Source organism: Solanum stenotomum, chromosome 9 (genome assembly GCF_019186545.1).
Source record: "Solanum stenotomum isolate F172 chromosome 9, ASM1918654v1, whole genome shotgun sequence".
In the NCBI taxonomy this organism is placed as follows: Eukaryota; Viridiplantae; Streptophyta; class Magnoliopsida; order Solanales; family Solanaceae; genus Solanum; species Solanum stenotomum.
This window is the reverse complement of record NC_064290.1, coordinates 43840132-43860847: the sequence shown is the minus strand read 5'-3', so window position 1 is coordinate 43860847 and position 20716 is coordinate 43840132. Positions and strand designations below refer to the sequence as shown.

Sequence of the window (20716 nt, the reverse complement as noted above, 5' to 3'; positions counted from 1 at the left end):
CGGCAAGCAACTAGCAAGAAAATGTTTGTGAACCTCTGCTTTGAAGTCTCGGAAGCTCGTAAAGAGCAAATAGTTTGATAGTTATAGTCTTTTGCATTGTCTCCTAGAAGTTGCAGTGGGCTGAATTGCTTACACAGATTATTGAATTCTTCGTAAAAAAGAAAGTAAAAAACAAGTGAGGAACCCTGGAAATAAAATGTTTGTTCCGATTCAAGCAAGTCCGACTAGTTTAGGCGCCGCCTTCCAGACTTCTAAAAGACACTGCCGTCTGTTCCAAAAACAAAATCCCCTTAGCTCCCCGGGACGGGAGTGGAGGACGTAAGGATCATCTGCCCTATGAAAACTCATAGCCTCGATAGTGGTCTAAGGCAAGAAAGTATGATCCGTCACGTGTCAGCGAAGAAATAAGGTGACCAGCTGGAAGTTTTTGAAATCCCAACAATATTTTCTATATAAAAAGAATCCGGAAAGCCTGATGGCTATTGAAATAGCATACTATTTTGAGTGTAGAGTATCTTTTCTTATCCACTAAAGTTTCCTTTTTCCTAATGGAGTTGTTTAAATCTAAGAAGGTATTAAGTAATAATGTTATGTTTTACTTAATCCGTCTTCATCTATTTCTTCATGGTTCTTTAGGTGGCTGCTAGAATACTTCAAGATACAGCTACCGGAAAACATCACACTTCACATGGGGTAAGATTCTTCAAAATTTGTGTTCCTTTGTATTAGTTATAAGATATGCTCAGTGTTTGTTTGCCAATAATGATATCATTTTTTATTTGAACCACAGTAGCGAGCAGAAATTTTGCTTTCCAGCCTATAAATGAATTTTGGTGTCTGCTGATCATGCTTTGACTTTAGGAATTGCTTCTGAAATTTAAGATCTCGCATTCTTCAGTGTCAACAGGATAATGTTGGACATTTGTTGACAAAAAAGGAATAACCTAGTGATAATGACATCCACCTCCAATTATTAGATTGGGGTTTGTTGAATTTGAGAAAGAAGAAAATGCTTTTTTGTACTTCAATGTGTCCTGACATCCCATGAGAAGGAGTATTTATACAAGTGATTCCTAACTAAGGAAAGATAATCAATTACAATAAAAAATATATATATATTATTTTAATAATTATGCAAGGATAAGGAAAAATAAAGTATCCTAAAATAATGCTCTAATTAATTAACACAATCAACACTCCCCTCAAGTTGGAGCAAAGATGTCGTATATGCCCAATTTGCAAACCAAAGTGTGAAAAGTCCTTTTGAGGCCTATTGTAAATACACCTGCTAGCCTTTTTTCTGATGGTAGATGAAGCAAACTCAAGGTGGTCACCCGTAACTTTCTCTTTGATGAAGTTTCAATTAATTTATATGTTTTGGTTCGTCATGTTAATAGGATTCTGAGTTGTATTTATACAAGTGAATCCTAACTAGTTAAGAAAAGATAATCAATTACTATTAAAGGAAATATTATATTCATAAAAACATGCTAGGAAAAGGAAAATAAAAGTCTGCTATTTATTTAACACAATCAACAGGGTTCTGAGTCATAAACAGAGCAATGGTGAAAAAGGGCCACTGTTTGGCTCCTGGCAGGGTTTTTTTTTGGTTTTATTATATCAAAAAGGTGATGTTGGCATCTGGTTCCGACATATATGAACCTCTGCAGTTTTGCTTAATATGTTATTGAAGTTTAAAGAATTATGTTAACGTTACTAAGTAAGATCAGCTCTCTATCATGTTATAAATTAGCAAACATAGTACATGTGGAAAGATATAGTGAACTGGATGATAAATCAGGGTGGCTGACATTAGGTCCCTTCAGTGGATAGAACCAGAATATTCCACAAAAACTGCATATTACAATATCTTTTGCCCTACTGATAACTTGCAATTGTTGCTTTCATTGCAGCTTAGTGGAGCGCGTAGGCTGCGAGATGCTATCGTCCTAGGCTATCAGCTTCAAAGAATTACTGGGAAAGATATTGCTATTCCTGAATGGTATTCACTTGCTCAAAATGAACTTAGTTCACGCACTCAATTGCCAAATAAGGAAGTTCTCGATAATAGCAGTCTTACGAGACAGTAAATTCTTTAACTCCTATTTATTTGTTTTTTATGTCAAGTTAATTGGTCTAATATGTCTCCTACAGCGACTTTTAGGCATATTTCTTATCAAATGTTCACCTACGTTACTTTGCAGAAGTGATTACTTTACAATTCTTCATGGAGATCATCAAGGGCTCCCGGATACACTTGGTTTCTTGAAGAGCTTGGCTGAAATGGAGTCCTCAGGTCGTCCTCAAAATAATAACAAGCTCCAAACACGCGACCATCTGGCTGCTTCTGCAATGTTCAATTGGGAGGTATGTCTCATTCACTGTAAATATATTCTTGCATAGATTTTTCATAATTGTATGAGCTGTCTTATAAATGTGGTAATAATATAAGAATCATTAGAAGGAAATCTTCACATGATCAACATTTTGAAATAAATCAACAAGAAATGGGGAAAAACTGCTGTGGGGAAAGTTTTCAAGTGTGCATCAATTTGAATGTAGGGGTTCATTACTTATGTTATTGATTCAGACTTATTTACCAGAGTAATCTTTCTTGCTAATTTTAGTGTCTTCCAGTAATAAATTGACATGGAAATTTTGATAGGTATCTTGGAATTTTTAAGATTACCATAATACCATTGCTGGGAATTTAACTCATAAAGGTATTTTGTAAACGCTCAAACATACTCTAGAAGGCTTGCAAACTTTCCAGGTTCAGGCTTGTCTTTTAAGGAAATCTGTGCAGCTTATAGCCTTGACATGAATTATAACCTTGAATATGGGATATCAATGTTTATTGTTTATTTAATGGGGGTCTGTATCACCAATGATGTTTCAAATTGAGAGCCTAGATTCTAGATTTCTCTTTGTTCTTGTCGTGCAGGAAGAATTTTTTGTTTCAAGAGCACCCGGAAGATTGGACGTAATTGGAGGAATTGCTGACTATTCTGGTAGTTTAGTACTACAGGTAAAGTTCCTTTTTCCTTTTTATATTTTCCTTATTTATGCTTTTCATGCTAGTCTTATGTTGTGACTTGTTGAATGCATTTGTCACCTCGTATAAAAGTTCAAACTCTACCCTTGTATACTTGAATATCTTCACCTACTCATCACTAGTGAGCTCTGTTATATTTTCTTGCTTAAGGTGGTCATATTTTCAAGTGATGTTCACCAGAGCTAGAGCCTTCCGACTCACTGTTAAAGTGTGCGTTTACCTCTTCTTTTTCAATAACGGTGCCACGGTGGTGTCGGGGCCACTTGCACTAGGGCTGCTTATCGGATGGATCGGGCGGATAATTTCACTTAACGGTTTGGCCTAACGGATATTGGATTTTAAATTTACTAATCTGCTAGCCAACCTATAAGATATCAATTGGTTCTATAACGGATTAGCACTTATCGGGCGGTTATCGGACGGTGTATCGGCCAACCTCTACCTTTTTCCTCTATGAACGCACCATAAAAAAATGACTTCTTTTCCCTATTTTAAATGCAATTAAATTATAAAATTCTTCTATATTACAAAAAATATAGATTAATAGTAATGTAATAGTTAATAATAGAAAAGTAAATAGGTTTTCATGTTTTTGGCTTTACGGCATTAGGACTAATAATATATAATTATATATTATGAAAAAATATTAAATGATGTTAATATACCTAAGTTAAAAGTGTAAGTATGGTATCTCTTAACGGGTTAACGATTTATCCGATAAGGAAATTGAATAATCCACCCCCACACCAATAAGCCGTTAATTATATTTCTAATCCGTTTACCAACCGTTTATTCGATAAGCCAATACCAATAAGCCAATAAGTCAATTTTGCAGTTGGCTTATTGGTTACGGTTCGGTTTTGAACACCCGTAACTTGCACACACCTTGACTATTCCACTGAGTATTAAGTGTTTTTACCTCATATAACAATGTGTTCAATAGAGGAGGTACTCACTCTGTCCCAATTTATATGACACACTTCTTTTTTAATTCATCTTTCTATATTTAATAATAACTTCAAGATTCCTATTTTCTTAATTAGATGATTAATAGGTACACAAATGTCCAAGGCTTGTTTTAGATCACAAGTTTTAATAGTCGTTTCTTTTTTAATTTAAACTCCATGCCAAGTTAAACGGTGACACATAAGTTGGAACTGAGAGAGTACTTCTTAGACATTGTCATCATGTAATCATTGCTGTCTATTTACAATATGTTGTCATCATTTTCTTCTATAGATGCCTACCAGGGAGTCATGCCATGTCGCAATTCAGAGAAACCATCCAAGCAAGCACAAATTGTGGAAACATGCTCAGGCAAGGCAGCCCAAGGAAGGACCAACTGCTGTTCTTCAAATTGTATGTATTATCAATTCTTTGAATATTCTCATTGCATGTGATCTATCACACTTTGTATGCTCTGTCATGTTTTCTTTAGTATTTTGTCTTGGCTTCTTCACTCTGATGTTTTCTATTTTTCCCATCTGCTTTGAAATGCTTTTAGTTGAGCCGAGGGTCTATCAAAAACAACCTCTCTACCTCCCAAGGTTGGGGTACCCTCCCCAGACACCACTTGTGGGATTACACTGGGTATGTTGTTGTATGTGATCTATCGCATTATCAGGAAAACACAACCATCCTTATTCCTTAATTGATGGTTTTAAATGCTGTGGGTGCACTTGCTAGTCAATTTTCTGTTAAATAATTGCAAAATCATAGGTTTGTCATCAGGAAGCAGCAAGTTGTTATTCTCAGGTGTAAAGTCTGAAAGTAGTTTTACATTTTGGCCATTATGAAATAATTTTCATTTAAGCATGATATTAAATTAGTACTTCCTATGCTTTATGCCTCCCAATCTCCTTGACAGCCTAGAAGTGTAAGACCAGTTGTCACATTTGTTCACCAGTTGGCAATTGGTATGAATATTGTGTTGTAATGCTATATGTTCCTCTGATATGGCATGTTTTAAGATAGGTATCTAACTAGCTTGGGTATAGACTATTACATTGACTCAGGTTATACTACTTGCAATTTTTGGCATGCATTTGACATATCACACAGGTACTGCAACGAGGTGTATCAAGGGAAATAGGTATGGTAAAATAGGACAGAGACATTTTACCTTACATAATTATTTGAGTAGTGAAAATATTCTGTACAATAATGTATATATCTGAGACCAAAACTCTAGCAAATAAATCATTTTGACTTGCTTGTGTTTTAACCTCTATTGTCATTCGTGGAACTTTTGACACCATTGTAGTTGCCAGCTCCAATTTTCTATTTTGCTCATAGGAGCTTGTGGCTTACTTTTGATGAATTCAAATCCAGGTATCACTTGGCTCAGAATTAGGTAATCGTGGACCAACTTTTGATATGAACCTTTCTGATTTTGTGGAGGATGGACAGCCAATTACATATGAGAAAGCATACAATTATTTTGCCCGAGACCCAGCCCAGAAGTGAGTGAACTCCTGTATATTAGTTCTCTTGCTTTTAATAGGATGCCACCAGCTTGTAACCATGAAGCATACTATGTAGATGGGCAGCATATGTTGCTGGGACAATTCTGGTACTGATGACTGAATTAGGCATCCGTTTTGAGGATAGCATTAGCATTCTGGTAAGCCTTTCCGGTGTTCATACCTTCGGCAAGTTTTTCTGCTTAAGTTTTCTATAGATTGCACTTATCTATTTGGCTGAACCTAAGAAGGTTGACCAATTGTTCAAGTCAATGAGAATCTTCCCACCAAAGAATGAAATGTTGATGAGTTAAATTTAGAAATTCACTACGTGATGTAACCCACTCAGATCTGCAAACAAAATAAAAAAAGCCGAATGTGAAGCAAATTCCTGTTATCTGAACAGGGTGACCTTTTTGTACAAAACCAATCACTTTTCAAATTACAGTTACTATAATGAGTTGACAGACATGTGATACTTCATTGTATCAGCATAGACAGGCGTTCTGAATTGACCCATTCTTTCACAAGTTAAATGGATGTAGCAATTACCTTTTCTGTTTGACTATTTCATTAGTGTCAAATTAGGCTTTGGGGCTAACACACATCCCAAAAGACAGCTCAAAGGGAGGAGAATTTCCCAAGCCTTGTAAGGAGCCTAGGTTCTCGTCCTTCATCGATGTGGGATGCATTTCATTCATCACACCCCATCTCGCCCAGATCCGAACAATCTTTATTCGGGGTTCCACTGTACGGTTCATTGTGTGCACATTCAAGGACTGGGGGTATTTCACCCTCCGTGATTGTTCGGAACCCTGGTAGTCCACATCGGATCGAGCCTGACTTTGCTACCATGTAAGAAATGGATTTTAGGCCTAATTCAACCTCAAAAACTATCGCACGAGGAGAGGATTGTGAGAAAGCAAAACTAAAAAGGCAGCATATTACGTGGTGATGAATGAAATGAATCCCATGTCGATGAAGGACGAGACTTTGCGCTCCTTATAATGTTTGCGCAATCCTCCTCCCTTTGAGCTAACTTTTGGGGTGTATGATACGCCCAAAACCTAATTTTATATGGTATCAGGACAGAACTCATCCCAATTATTGTTTTTTCCCTTTCCTTATAGCTATGCATATACTTGATGCTCTTTTGTGATGAAACATCTTAGTTTATCAAAAAAAAAAAAGAAAAAAACTCATCCCAGTGACTGGATATCGATGTTAAGCCCCCATATTAAATTGCCCACGCACCAGATGTCCTGTCTTGGGTGTGAGATGGGGTATTGAAGAGTCCCGCATCAGATGAAAATGGGATGGGTGGTCTCCTTATATGAACTTGGCAATCCTCCCCTCAAGAGCTAGCTTTTGGGGTTGAGTTAGGCGCATAATCCATCTCTTTACAATAAGGCTGATGTAGTTTGTTAAGAAAGGACCTTGTACCTAACTCAACCCCAAAAGTTAGCTCTCGAGGTGAGATCTCCCAAAGCCATATATGAAGACCAATTACCCATCCCACAAGCAACGTGGGAATTTTAACACCCCACACACCTAGGACTGGACATATGGAGCATACATAATATAACATGGAAGGGTCAATATTAGGCAAACCAAGAATCGAGATTGGTCTAGTTATGATACCATGTGAGAAGAGGAATTGAGAGAACTCTGTACATTATTCCCTCAACTATTTGGGGTTAAACAGCACCGTACATGTTGTAAGAAAGGAAAGGTAATCAACCTTATTACTTGATTACAGGGAATGAACCACTCTAATTGATCTTTAATGATATTCATAATATTTTCAGGATTGTATACATAGTTTATTCTAACACTTCAATTTATGTCAGTCATAAATTACTAAGAGGGTCTTTTCGTACAAATACAGTATCCACTTTCCTTCTTTTGCTTGTTTCATCTTACCAAGCTAGTTTTTTGTGACCTGATTACACAGGTAAGTTCTCGTGTTCCTGAGGGCAAAGGTGTATCTTCTTCTGCTGCTATAGAAGTGGCCAGCATGACTGCTGTTGCTGCTGCTCATGGTACAACATTTATCTGCAGAATACCCTCCTTCATCACAAAAATAACAAATAATTTCCCTTATAATTCCGAGAGTATCCATTATCACAAATACACAAATGTGTGACATAACTTGATGATTTTTCAGTAGTCACTTTAGGGATTTTGATGATATCTGTCTCCTACATTTTTTATTCATATTTGCTTTGCATTCGTATTTATGGAACTTCATTTAGATCTAAATTCTAATGCTAAATTTGAATAATGGGCAGGCGTTTAGAAAAATTCGTCCATTCATTGTTCTGGTTCCAAATTTATGCGAAAAATCCCAAATTTGGAAGATCTGGCTGATTTGAAAGGAACAATTATCAGTTTCTGGATTTCCTTTTATGTTAAATGAAGACTGAATTGCACAACCGTTCATTTTGCAGGATTGAACATTGACCCCAGACATCTGGCTCTGCTTTGCCAAAAGGCACGTACTTCTCTCATTTTGTCCTCCCATATTTTTTTCTCTGTTTCTTGTATTGGTAAAACCTCATTTTTCCAGCTCAAGCTTCTTTCTCTTCAATAGGTGGAGAATCATATTGTTGGAGCTCCTTGCGGAGTGATGGATCAGATGGCCTCTGCATGTGGAGAGGCCAACAAACTTCTTGCTATGGTGTGTCAGGTATGCAGCAAATTTTTGTGCAATGTGTTTACATTGTTAATGGGACTGACCGTGAGATCAGAATTAGCACTCACTTCTTATTTTAGCCTGCCGAGGTTCTAGGACTTGTTGACATACCACCCACCATCCGATTTTGGGGAATTGATTCTGGAATACGACACAGGTAAAACTTCCCAATGGGTATTTTCCCTTAACCTTCTCTATCTCCGTCAAGTTTGTTTTTAATCTAAAGTAAGACATTACTGTCTGTTCATGTCATATTTGAAAGTTCTGGTTAAATTTATTTAAGGAAGTTCTTAAAAAATAATAATAAAATAAAATAAAGGAAGATTAACTCGAGAGCATTTCTCATGGAGCTGATCAAGAATGATTTTGCCTTCTTTTTTTCCAAGTTTGGAGCAAGAAACCAATTAAGCTAGAGTGGAGTTCAGTTCCTCCGCCTAAGGACTAACTGATTTCAACCAAATTACGATCTATGTTTTGGCCTTATGTTCTCTTTCTTTCCTAATTCCTAGTACTTATGAGAGTTTGTTGCAGTGTTGGTGGTTCAGACTACAAATCTGTTAGGGTTGGTGCATTTATGGGTAAGAAGATAATAAAGTCCTCTGCGTCTGTGGAGTTGTGCTCCTCCTTGTCAAACATTTCCACTCAGCAAATCAACAGGTCCAACCCTGACAATGCTGATGAAGATGGAAAGAATCTGCTTGAAACAGAGGCTTCTTTGGATTACCTTTGCAACCTCTCAGCTCATAGGTTTGTTTATGTATATATAGTTTGTAGTTCTGTCTTGTTTTTACTTGCTATGTCTAATATATCTTATAATTTCAGATATGAGGCATCTTATGCAACTAGACTTCCAGAGTCTTTATCTGGACAAGAATTTGTGGAGAAGTATCTTGATCATGACGATTCTGTAACCACAATTGATAAAGAGCGCAATTATGCTGTGAGAGCACCCACTAGGCATCCCATCTATGAAAACTTCCGAGTCAAGGTCCACAATTTGAAGTTTCTTTTCAAAGTCTGAATAATGTTTCTAGTTCTTTTAGTCTGAATACACTTTTTATCTCCTGATGCTATTAGATCTCTCATATTCATAACGAACAATTGACTGACATGTGTATCAATTACTATCAGGCTTTCAAAGCATTATTATCAGCTACACCTTCCAATTATCAACTATGTGCTCTTGGGGAGTTAATGTATCAGGTACATGATTTGCTTCATGTCTTTGTTATTGTTCTAGAGCAGATTCTTTTATGAAATTTTCTCTCAACTCTTTAAAGGTTTTCTGACCAAGTGCTTCTCATACTGCAGTGCCATTTCAGCTACAGTGCTTGTGGTCTTGCATCAAATGGGACAGATAGGCTGGTTAACTTGGTACAAGAAATGCAGCACTCTAAATCATCAGAATCTGAAGGTGGGACTTTATTTGGGGCAAAGATAACAGGTGGAGGTTCCGGTGGAACTGTTTGTGTTATCGGGAGGAACTGTTTAAGAAGCAATGAACAACTTGTTGAGGTAGATACAAGTTTGTGTTTGTGTAGTTAAGCCATTCATGTCTTTTCTGTTTTAGTAGCAAGATCTTCTCACTGTTGCGTTTCTATCTGCAGATTCAGCAAAGATACAAAGCTGCCACTGGATTCTCACCATATGTGTTTGAAGGTTCTTCGCCTGGAGCTGCAAAATTCGGTTATCTCCAAATACGCCTTCTAAAGAGTAGACAGATTTAAAGGCAAAGTGTAGGAGTTCTAGCACTGGAAACGTTTGCACAACACAACATTGAGCTCGATGTATCAATGATTTTTCATTTTTCTGAAACAATATTTGCTTAGACGCTGATCATAAAGTAATGTTTATGCAACAACTCAATCTTATAATTTGATTTAGTATGGCTTTTTGCCTCTCTACTAGTTTCCCTTTAACCTTGTGATTACTCTATTTGGCCTCTTTAAGAATAACGTAAGAAAGAGCCAAGGGATAAAATGAAGTGAAACTAAAGTCTCAACTCAGCTACTGAAATTTACTTTTGAGATTTTCCATTAAAAGATTAAAGGAAAACCAGAGAACATTCTGAACAACTATACACTCCAACACTACATACATATTTCAAGGACTTTAATTTTACATTGAAAATGCTCTTAAGAAACTTTTCGTGCAAAGGAAACAAGAAATTTTAAACTCTTGTAGCATGCATCTTGTGCTTCTATGGTTACCTAAGCTTGACCAGTTCTTTCCCCCTTGTAACACGAGCTACCATACTTGGACCGGTGAGGTGATGAAGCACACCCACTTCCCGCTTTGTTCCAGTTAGATATTAGCGACAGCTCTTTTCAACCATGGAAGAGCTGATTTACGTGTTCTATCGTGTATAAAGGGAAGAATAACCAATCGTGGGAGGTTTCTAAGAATGGAACTTTAGCCAGTTAAATTTACACATTTCCTCCATCTGAACTACTACAAGCTTGATTTTGAACATTATTCCCAAAATCTCCATCCAAGCTCATTTGTTGGACCTCTTGTGGAGAAAGAATCTTGATGCAGCGGACACAGTTCACGAATTCCCTGAAGTATCATATGATCAGTACACCACAAGTATGTACAAGTGCAAGGGAATGTGGAGGATTGTAAAAGCAGCTTAGGCCACTTTTATCAAGTGTCCATGGGATGCATGCATTATGGGATAGAGGTTGTATGGTTATAAGGAGGTTCACTTTGAAGTTGTGGCTTTCAAGAAATCTTAACCATCAGGAAGGGCATATGCTGTTTGCTTGTATAGAAAATGCAAATACTGAAAATTAGATAGAAGCAAAGTTCAAGAACTTACTCCCAAGGATCATCGCCAACAAGTAGAACGTCATTCTCATGATCCACATATACAAGCTTCCATCCTATCCTTTGTCTATCCTCCAGTTGTCCCTCTATACCAAATCTACGAGCTAAATCTTGTTTCAGCTCTTCATAGCCTGAGTAACGTGCAATGTCAATTGATCTTCCAACAGCACCACGCTTGTGTACCTTTGAGAGTATAGAGGCAAAAAAGTTTAGTACTCTTAACTCAAAACAATGTGAGGTAGGAAATAGATTTGTCAAGTTTACTGTTAACCTACCTTGGTAAACGTCCGCATTCGAGGCATTTGAGGTGGTGGGGCCCAGGCACCTCTATTCATGAAGCTGCCTTCATTTATGGTAGAATCAATTGAATTGAAGGCCATATCAGGAACTCCAAATGATTGGGAGACCATTGAGGATGATAGTTCAGGCTGTGCATCCTTGGGATTCTCATAGCTGGAAAGCATGCCTCCACCTGATGAGATATTATTTGATACATCTTTCCTTGACCCCACCAAGCTATTTGTGATCAAAGAATCAGGCATCATGGATATTCCTAACTGATTGTCCATGTTTGCTCCAAAAGCAACACTATTTCTGGGGTCACCCTGAACTTCTCCATCTTGACTATCTCTAAATATGACTGCTTGAGAACTGAAAGACATCGGGTTAGTCGTCTGCTGCAATTGGACATCATTTTGAGAAAAGTAGACAGAGGTTGCTGAAGATGAACTATCTAAATAATCCATCTGGGGAACTGCAGTATTAAGATATGTTTGAGGAGTTGAAAACCCATGGTTCTGGCTCTTGGAGATATTCAATGAGGGCTTCACATCAGGTTTTTGCTGCAAATCTTTAACTAGATTTCTATTAGGGGACATAGCTTCTAATCCACTGGAACTCAAAAGGGGTAGAGAAGACTGGGTTGTTTCATCCGCTGCAGCTGTGCCTCGATGGATCCTACCATTCATAATTGGCTGAACTACATTTTGACAGTTGTTGGTGGATGGTGAGGTGGAACATGATGGGATATCATCCGTAACCACCGACTGGCCTCCACCTACAGCTCCTGTTAAGAAGCTACTGCAGTTTGCGGAAAGCTGATTAGTTGTCGGTGGTAGAATCTGGCAAACTTGTCCGGGTATTTCTGGTAGAATTCCTGGCTGCTGCTGCTGCTGTTGCTTCATATGCTGATTTGGCTGGGCAAAACGAAGATTAGACTGGCTATTATTTATCGTCATTTGCTGCTGGGCAACTTGTGGCTGGGAAAGAGACGTGGAGGTGGACGTGGTTTGAGACATATCTAGCATTTGGCTTGTTGCAAGTGACCTAGAAAAGTTCTGTGATACATCTAACTGCTTCTGCTGATCTTGGATTGACATAAGCTGGGATGGTTGCAGTAAAGATTGTTGAGCTAGAAGTGACTGCTGCTGTAGCTTCTGCAAAAGCTGCATCTGTAATTGGTTATCAGAGAAATGCAGCTGTTGGTTAAGTGGATCACTCGGCTGGGGTGGCATGAAACTTTGCTGCTGAGTCTGATTCATAATCTGTTGTTGCTGTGGCAGGTTCTGAGGAAGATTCCTCTGCAGCTGATTTTGAAATGATTGTTGTTGCTGTAGGACATTCTGAGATTGCACAAGACTTTGCGCTTGCAAAAGCTGGGCCTGAACATGGTTTGTAGGCACTGATTGGTTAATTAGGTTCTGTCTTGGTTGCTGACTGATATCCGACAACTGTTGCTGCGACTGCAAAATGGAGCCTGCTGGACTCAATGTGGTAGTTGGTAACTTCTGAAGCTGGTCGAGCTGCTGAACCTGTTGGGTTGGCCTTTGGGCACCAAACTGTAAAGTGTTCTGCTGAGGAAGCTGAGGTGCTGGTAGACCTAACTGACGTGAGAGGTCCGCTCCACCTCCAACATTCTGTAGCACAGAACCAGACAAAGAATGCAGGTAGTTTGGTTGCATTGAGTTAGCCAGAGAAGGATTCTGTTGCATGTTCATCCATTGGACTAAGCTCAGGCCTGGAAGACCTTGCGGATCCTTCATGCCAAAGTCATCACCGAGCCATGGCATTGTCCTCTTAAACAGGCCATCCAGATCAGAACAATCATCATCTGCAAGAAGTGACACAGTCTACAGATTAGAAATCTAGGAATTTAGTTTATAGTTGAATGATTTTTGGAGGTGAAAGTAATATTCATAACAGGATTATATTTCATTTTCCCTGAGATATTGCTCGCCTTTTCAAATTAGGTTCAGCGATATTGTTCGATATCATAAGCTATTCAAGTAATACAAGAAAGGAAAGCTTGTAGATCAAAGATAGAAGAGGAAAGGACAAAAAGGCATGTCTGTCTCCTAAATCCCATTGGACGCTCATTCAAAGCCCTCTTTTCAGTAAGAACAAATATTTTCCTTCTGTTTTCCATAAGAAAGGCGTGCACTAATTACCAGTTTAACTTCATGGTCAGTGGAGTAAATGGTAAAATCAAACTTATCCAACTATCTCTCCAAAAATTAAAAAAAATAAAAAATAAAAGCAGAGATAAAGTCATATTCTGATTGTAATTTGCTCACTACCTGGCATTCCAGGTAGCCTTGGCCGCTTTGATCTAAAGAATGGTGGAGTAGGACAGATGAAAAACGGTGCTGTTACTGGTTCAATCTCCCAAATTGAGACTCGGTTACGCCTCTCCCCAGCAGTTGACTCATCCCAACCAACCTAATTACAGTTCACAAGTTTGAAGGTGTCAATACATCCTGTAGTTAATTAAAGATAGAATACAAGTTATAGAGAACTTCAGTTTATATACCTGCAAGTTGCGCCACTGTGAATTCTTCCACCTCACTGGATCAAGATCACTGATGCCAGTAATTGTGCCCATATACCTTCTAGTTCCTGATTCTTCTGTCTCAAACATCATGCGGAATCGCATGCCAAGTGATACTTGACTGCTATAAGTTGCCTTGTAATACTTGGCTAAAGGGATGACAAATTCTGAAGGACTTGCCCTGTTCATATTAGAGGTTTAAGAATATTAATTTTCATGACAATCAGAAGGATTGATAAGTTGCAAAGCGAAATGTATTGGCCGCCTAATAAGAAAGTAAATGCATTGACCTTGGGTTATAAAACACAGTGAACGGGCTGTTGTTTGCAGCTGCATGGGCAGCCGCTGCTAGGATACCAATATGCATGCTGTCACTTGACAACACCGATGATGATAAGTTGGTTGGTTGTCTGTTTGCCCGCCTAATTCCAAGTAGAAGCTGCTGCTTTTCATCCCTGTCGACATAGATTACAAACGTCAGGAATGACCAAAACATATGAACGATAAAAAATGAGTCTAACAGGTGAATTGGTTCTTTTTGAAGCCTCAGAAGTCAGATCCCTTCATTGATCTTACTTATTACTCTCTTTTAGTCATCAGTTTATAGTTACAATTAAAAAAAAAAAGAGATACAACATTCAAGGTGGCATGTCGTTGCCAGTATCATTACCTGATAAACAAAACTGAGTCACCAGCAAAGAGCCTCTTCCCACTGACAAAGAGGCTCCACCCTGTCGTTAGCAAATGGCGTTTGGGTTGCCCTGGATCACCAGAGATAGGTAAATCATAGGAAAGAAGCCAAATTTTATCTAGCCTTGCTTGGCCAAGTAAATCCATATATAGCAGCTAAACAAATGTACCGCGATAAATATGGCGGAAGGTCCACAAATTATCATGCAAGTCTCTGGCCACAAGTTCTTGAGCAGGTGGTTGCATTGAGTAATCCTGAGAATGAACAAGCACGCCTATCACACAAAAGCTAGAGAAACAACCAAAATGTATCAAATGAGAAACTTTACTATGCTCTTACCAGAGGCGGGAATATTTTTTCTGCAGAACGTCGAGGGACCGAAAAACCTCCATGTGTGCTTGTATCACTGGCAGTCAAGGTCTTGCAAAAAAATTCTGTTTGTGGCTTATTTGCTTTCATAGACAAATCTGATCTCAACAATGCCTCCTTGTCAAACTGCAAATGACCGAAGGTTCACTAAATGAGTTTAAATTCCATCTTAATATGCTATAATTGAGATCCTCCACGGATGGAGGACCACCTCACACTCCCCCCCACCCCCTTCCTCTTTTTCCGAATGAAGAAAAAAAAGTCAAGAATAGGGATAATCGCCTTTTAATGTTAGATACAGTGAGGAAGAAACATACTGAAGGAACTGGCTGCAGTGTCATTTGTGCATAAACTTCATCTGTTTCTGGATCCGCCTAATGACAAAAAATACAATCATCATTGTTGAATAGCAGAGGCTTCAAAAAAAACAGTTAATATTAAAGAAACTGAAGTTCGAATGTACGTACATGCAGGGTAACATTGTGAAGGAGACAAACTAACTTTGATGGAAGGTTTGGATAGTTTGGTATTTGGGCATCTACGTCTTTCTTCATAGATGCCGCAACCTGAAAAAGTTCAAATGCAAGAGTAAAACAAATTAGACCCTTGAATATATAACTCTGCGTACACGACTAATCTTTACCAGACAACCATTCTAGATACAACACTAGCTAGCTATATGACATACATTTCAGTTGCAACACAGAAATTCTTGAAAGTAATCAAAATTTGACTAAAAAGAAAAGGCAAAAGATTCAGAATTTTCCTACTTACCAAAATATATTCAAGTTTTATTTAACAAAATCATCATTGAAGTACATTCCTACTAACTTCTCATTTCCTTCTTATTATCTTCCTAGTTCCTTCCTTTTTTCCGCCTCGACATATTTTTGTTTAATATCAACGGTTTTCAGGTCAACCTGCATGCATCTCATGTATTCAACGAAGTACATGTTACCTTCCATCAGTAACTCTGTCCACCAAGTCATAAACAAGCCGGAAGAAATCAACCAACTTTTTTTTTTGTCTTTTCTAGAATTTAAACTTCAATCTTCATGATTTTCATCCCACTTTATTAGCCGCCACACTTTGTGGTGCATTTTCTTTCTCATCATTAAGGTTTGCTAAAGAAATTCTAAAAATTCTTTTCAATCTTTATTTGTATCCGAGGAAGGTAGAGTGTACACACTCTACCCTTAGAAAGGTTGTTTTTGATTCAAGAAAAAACATATCAAAGCAGATCGAAAAAAGAAACCCTTTGTTAACTTTAGCCAAACCATAAAGTTTAAATTATATTTTTCCTGTTAAACAACCCCCACTACCATATTTGTTTGGCAACATCATAGTCAAAGATACTAAAAGATGATGTTTCCTATCTTTTCATCTTTGTTCTTTTTCTAAAACCGTGTGGTAAATACATAGTGTATGCACGTGCACATGTAAGCATATACATAAACAAACAACAAATAACAAATTCTCCAATAAAATACAACGATAGATACTGACACAAATTGCATGTTACACCAAAGATAATACCATAATAGATCAACAAAAAAAACCAAAAATTAATAAATTACTCTCACTAGAACATGGACATAAAAATAAATACATTTCTACTATCAAAATCAACTAGTAACACCAAAATTAGTGAATGTTAATAATGTGCACCATATCGGCTCACGTTAGCAAATAGCCCCATATAAGAAAATAAAAAAAATTGTTCTCTTATTTTTGCCGACACATTATTATATGAAATTTAAATTTCCAATATTATAAGTTTCACCCGAATCGCGAAAAAAATTAAACCTGTTCACTGTGGCCTTGTGGAAAATAAACAACATGGGTCCCAGCCGCCGGTAAGTTCACTAGAGGACCGGCGCAGGCCTGCCATAGCTCTGGATTTATGCTTTTCTTCTCCACTGCAAAAACAAATTTAAATTATTTTCCAAAAAAATAAAAAAAAATTATTGGTAATATAAATTGATAAATTATGAGAATTGTTTTCTCACTTTTTTTTTTTTGAGGAAAAAAAGACTTGCTTTGCTTATTACTCCCTCCGTCTATTTTTAGTTGTCTCGACAATCAATTTAACTATATTTCAAAAATTAAATTAAATTACATTAATTCAATAATTTAAACAAAATATTCGAAAACTATAAAAAAAAAAACTATAACTTGTGATTTTTAATGAAAAAATACATCTATCATTGGTTCTAAAAGAAAAAAAACCAGGACAACTAAAAGTGGACGGACGGAGCAAGCAACTTTTAACAAACGTGCAAGTGTTTCCATTTTGCTTTCCAATGAAAAGAAAAAATATTTTCCAGGAAAATTTCATTTGTAAAGAAAAAAAAAATATGCTCTTTTGAAGAAATAGAAAAAAAAAAAAGTTGAGAAAGAGAAGTTGATTTGTTCGATGAATCAACGATTGTTACAATGCATCGGGAAAGTATATACGTACGAAAAAATAATAATATATATATATATATGTATAGAAGGCAAAGATAGTGACAGACCTTCAGCAGGATTCCCGTTAACAGTTTGCTGTTGATGTTGCTGAACTCCGGCAGTATTCGCCGGTGTTTTCATTTTTATATCTTCTTTCCGATCAACAAAAATAAAATTAAACTCCAGATAATTTCACCGGAGCTTCATTTTTTTAACTTTATATTAGATCTGACGGGAAGAAGATTGTACGTTTTCCGGCGACCGGAAAACGAGAAAAAAAAAAGAAAGGTGAGGGAGACAAAGGAAGGTTTGTAAAAAAAGAGGTGTGTGTAGAGAATTGGAGAGACCAAATGCTGCAATTTAGCTTTAAATTGGCCCCTTTTTTACCAGACACAGAGCACACAGCACATAACACTATCTCTCTCTCTAATTTGCTCTTTAGAAATGGCTTTTGCCCCTTTTCTCTTTCTCTTTCTCTTTCTCTTCTCTGTGTGGATAAATAATACTATAATAGTTTATATTCATATGTGTATGTATATTTTTTTCTTTTTTATATATTCTTTTGTGTTTCTTGGTTATGGCCTAGCAAAGTTGACCATTGAGGTGAAACTTGACAAAAGGATGTTTAATAATAATAATCATATTCATCTTGTTTTTATACTTTTATATTTTATAATATGATCAAATATAATGAACAAATTCCCCTTCTATTGTTTTTATCTTTTATGTGATGTTTGATATTTATGTTGGAGTTTGATTAATTCAAATTTGTGTTAGGTAGAATTCTATTCATAAGAGTGTTTTCTATCAAGATTTTTTTTTTTTAATATTCACGACTTGAAATTTGAATGTGAAATTTTTGATCAAGGGAGGAGGAGAAATTGCATCCACTGCATTTTATCTTTTGGTGGTTCTTCTATTATTTTCATTATATCTCTCTTTAATGTGCAAGCGTTTGGTAATAGATTTTTAATTATACTTTTGAAAATTTAGTTTCTAAAATTTGTTTGGTCAAAAACTTTTGTTTTCAAATATTAAGTTTCCAAATTTTGGTTTAATTTTTGGGAGAAATTTTAATTTAGACTTGTAAAATTTTGAAGTTTTCAAGTGAAAAAACATACCCAAACATAATTCCATGCTTCAAAAATGCCGTGGGTGTTTAATCATGTTTTATTATGAAACTGAAAAAAAATTAAAGTGAAAAATTATACTTATAAGTCGAAGTTGTGTATGGCAATAATTATAAATTGAAGTTATTTTTTACTTTTTGTGAGTAATTTAAAGTGAAAAATGAAGATTTTTTTTTTTCGAATTCTTGAAAATTCTTATATTCAATTTCAAGTTGAATTATAAAATTTTATGGCCAAACGTACTTCGAATTTCCACTTTAAAAAAAAGTGATTTTTTTTCATGACCAAACAATTCCAGTTACAAATTTTATAACCAAATGAAAGCTCAGTCTTCTTTCTATCTCCAGATGAGGAGATTCCTCTTGATCCATTGAGCCTTTATAACTTTTTCCAACTTTTTTCTTAAATTTAATGGTTCTAAAAAAATATCCTATCATTGTATAAGTTCTAGTGTCCTACACATAATTTTTCATGAAAATTTAATATAGTTTAAAATATTGTAAAACTTGATATATCCAATTTTATTGTATAAATAATTATAAAAAGTATTTTGCAGGAATGACGCATATAATTTCAAATTCATAAATAGTATTGCTTTTTTTCTAATTTATATGACATATTTTTTTTCTTTCATTGATTTTTTATATAAAAACTTAAATTTTATTTTATTTACGCTTAATGATATGATTTATAATACACAAATATCCAAGATATTATACACTAAAATTTTATTTTTAAAAAAAATTAAACTTTGTATCAAGTCAAACAATGTCATAAGAAAGAACATGTGTTTTAGTTTGGAGAAAAAAAAAACTTTCTAAATCTTATGATTTTAAATTGAAGACGCACCTAATATACTAAAAAAATTGAATCTTATAATATTAAATATGTTATGAATGTTATAATAAAAATTACTAATACATATAAGAACTAACACCCCTTTTTATATAAATTTGAAAAAACGTAAGTACCCATTTGAAAATGAAATTCGACAAGATAAGAAATATTGCGCACTAAAAAGTAATCTTAATAATTTATTTTCTTTATAATATATAAGAAATAGATTTGTTCTTGGCTGCAATAATTGTTTTGTAATATAGGTCCTCAATTCTTACAATTTTCAACATATTAAATACATTGTTATCCTTTGATTAGAAGTTTAGAATTCCTATAAAAATAACAGAACAAATATATAATAATTAAATTTTATCAAATCAATTTCTACATTATTAATATATCTACTCCTTTTGTCCCTAATTACATATTCATTTTTTTTAATTGTCCCTAATTATTTACTTGTTCATTTTGACAAATCAAGAATGGACAATTTATTTTTACCTATTATACCCTTAGCTAATCACTTTGAAAAATGTAAAACTTTATGAAACTCTTAAATTTTAATTCATCAACTTGATAATTAATAGGGATAAAATGATAAAGTACTATGACAATCATTGTTTTCTTAAAAAGTGTGTCAATTTAAAAGTGGACAAGTAATTAAAGACAAAGATCGATCAATTTTTACCTCGATGAAAATGGTGAAAAAGAGGAGAATAAAATTTGGGAAATACATGATCCTTTGAGATTGACCCTTCATGGACAATAGACCATCACTTTCACCATTATCTTTTTTAACCATCATTAATGTCGACAATGACTATTGAGTAGAACAAAATAAAAAGGTCAATAAAACTATTAATTAGAGAATGATATGTCATAATTCACTACTCCCTCCGTCCCTATTTTCTTATCCATATTTCCTTTTTTAGTTGTCCCTATTTAGTTGTACATTTTGACAAATCAAGAAAGGACAACAAATTTTTTCCTATTATATCCTTATTTACACTTCTTGAAAATTGTAAAAGTGTATGTTGTTTCCCTCCAATTTATTTCACTTGAATTCAAATAAGTGGTTGTAATTTTGAAGTGAAAAGTTGTCATAAGGGTAAAATTGTAACTTCACTGTGCTAATCATTGTTGCCTTAATCTGTGAGTCATTTCTAAAGTGGACAACTAAAAAGGGACGGAGGGAGTACTAGAGAGAAAAATATGTGACCTTCATTTCTTTTAAATTTTCATTGAAATATTCTCCTTGACAATATTTCTTTAAAAAAAAAATCACTTCATGCATTAGTTCTATTATTCTATCGTTTGGTCATACATTTTGAAATTATATTTGAACATATATCTCAAAAATTCAGAAATCAATT

The 20716-nt window shown here is 35.6% G+C and overlaps 2 protein-coding genes across 3 annotated transcripts in view; one reads left to right on the top strand and one right to left on the bottom strand.

Moving 5' to 3' along the window:
• Nucleotides 1–10119, top strand: part of LOC125877863 (L-arabinokinase-like) — a 28707-nt gene extending 18588 nt beyond the window's left edge. For both annotated transcript variants that reach the window (XM_049559139.1, XM_049559140.1), the window contains 16 exons: nucleotides 637–693; nucleotides 1914–2086; nucleotides 2205–2367; nucleotides 2945–3028; nucleotides 4295–4414; nucleotides 5387–5517; nucleotides 5597–5678; nucleotides 7472–7559; nucleotides 7968–8011; nucleotides 8111–8206; nucleotides 8293–8369; nucleotides 8744–8959; nucleotides 9035–9200; nucleotides 9344–9415; nucleotides 9524–9727; nucleotides 9820–10119. In XM_049559139.1, the coding sequence (XP_049415096.1) occupies nucleotides 637–693; nucleotides 1914–2086; nucleotides 2205–2367; nucleotides 2945–3028; nucleotides 4295–4414; nucleotides 5387–5517; nucleotides 5597–5678; nucleotides 7472–7559; nucleotides 7968–8011; nucleotides 8111–8206; nucleotides 8293–8369; nucleotides 8744–8959; nucleotides 9035–9200; nucleotides 9344–9415; nucleotides 9524–9727; nucleotides 9820–9939 (1893 nt within the window). In that variant the 3' untranslated portion in view covers nucleotides 9940–10119. The remainder of the gene's footprint in view (nucleotides 1–636; nucleotides 694–1913; nucleotides 2087–2204; nucleotides 2368–2944; nucleotides 3029–4294; nucleotides 4415–5386; nucleotides 5518–5596; nucleotides 5679–7471; nucleotides 7560–7967; nucleotides 8012–8110; nucleotides 8207–8292; nucleotides 8370–8743; nucleotides 8960–9034; nucleotides 9201–9343; nucleotides 9416–9523; nucleotides 9728–9819) is intronic.
• Nucleotides 10120–10197: 78 nt separating this feature from the next.
• Nucleotides 10198–17859, bottom strand: LOC125877862 (auxin response factor 19-like). The gene is made up of 13 exons (XM_049559138.1): nucleotides 17445–17859; nucleotides 16735–16847; nucleotides 15396–15494; nucleotides 15246–15302; nucleotides 14899–15054; nucleotides 14729–14813; nucleotides 14539–14629; nucleotides 14159–14323; nucleotides 13851–14049; nucleotides 13618–13759; nucleotides 11317–13151; nucleotides 11034–11224; nucleotides 10198–10771 (listed from the first exon to the last, which is right to left on the bottom strand). The coding sequence occupies exons 1-13, from the start codon at nucleotides 17515–17517 to the stop codon at nucleotides 10639–10641; spliced, it is 3339 nt and encodes a 1112-aa protein (XP_049415095.1). The 5' UTR covers nucleotides 17518–17859; the 3' UTR covers nucleotides 10198–10638.
• Between the last annotated feature and the right edge of the window lie 2857 nt (nucleotides 17860–20716).

Bases quoted from the DNA above. Each gene is read 5' to 3' on its own strand.
- LOC125877862 (XM_049559138.1), bottom strand. From the start codon at position 17,517: ATGAAAACACCGGCGAATACTGCCGGAGTTCAGCAACATCAACAGCAA. The intron at 15,495-16,734 runs GTTTAATTTTTT...GAACTTTTTCAG, and splicing joins CACAAGGCCACAGTGAACAG to GTTGCGGCATCTATGAAGAA. The intron at 14,630-14,728 runs GTACATTTGTTT...CTGGTGATCCAG, and splicing joins CTTCCGCCATATTTATCGCG to GGCAACCCAAACGCCATTTG.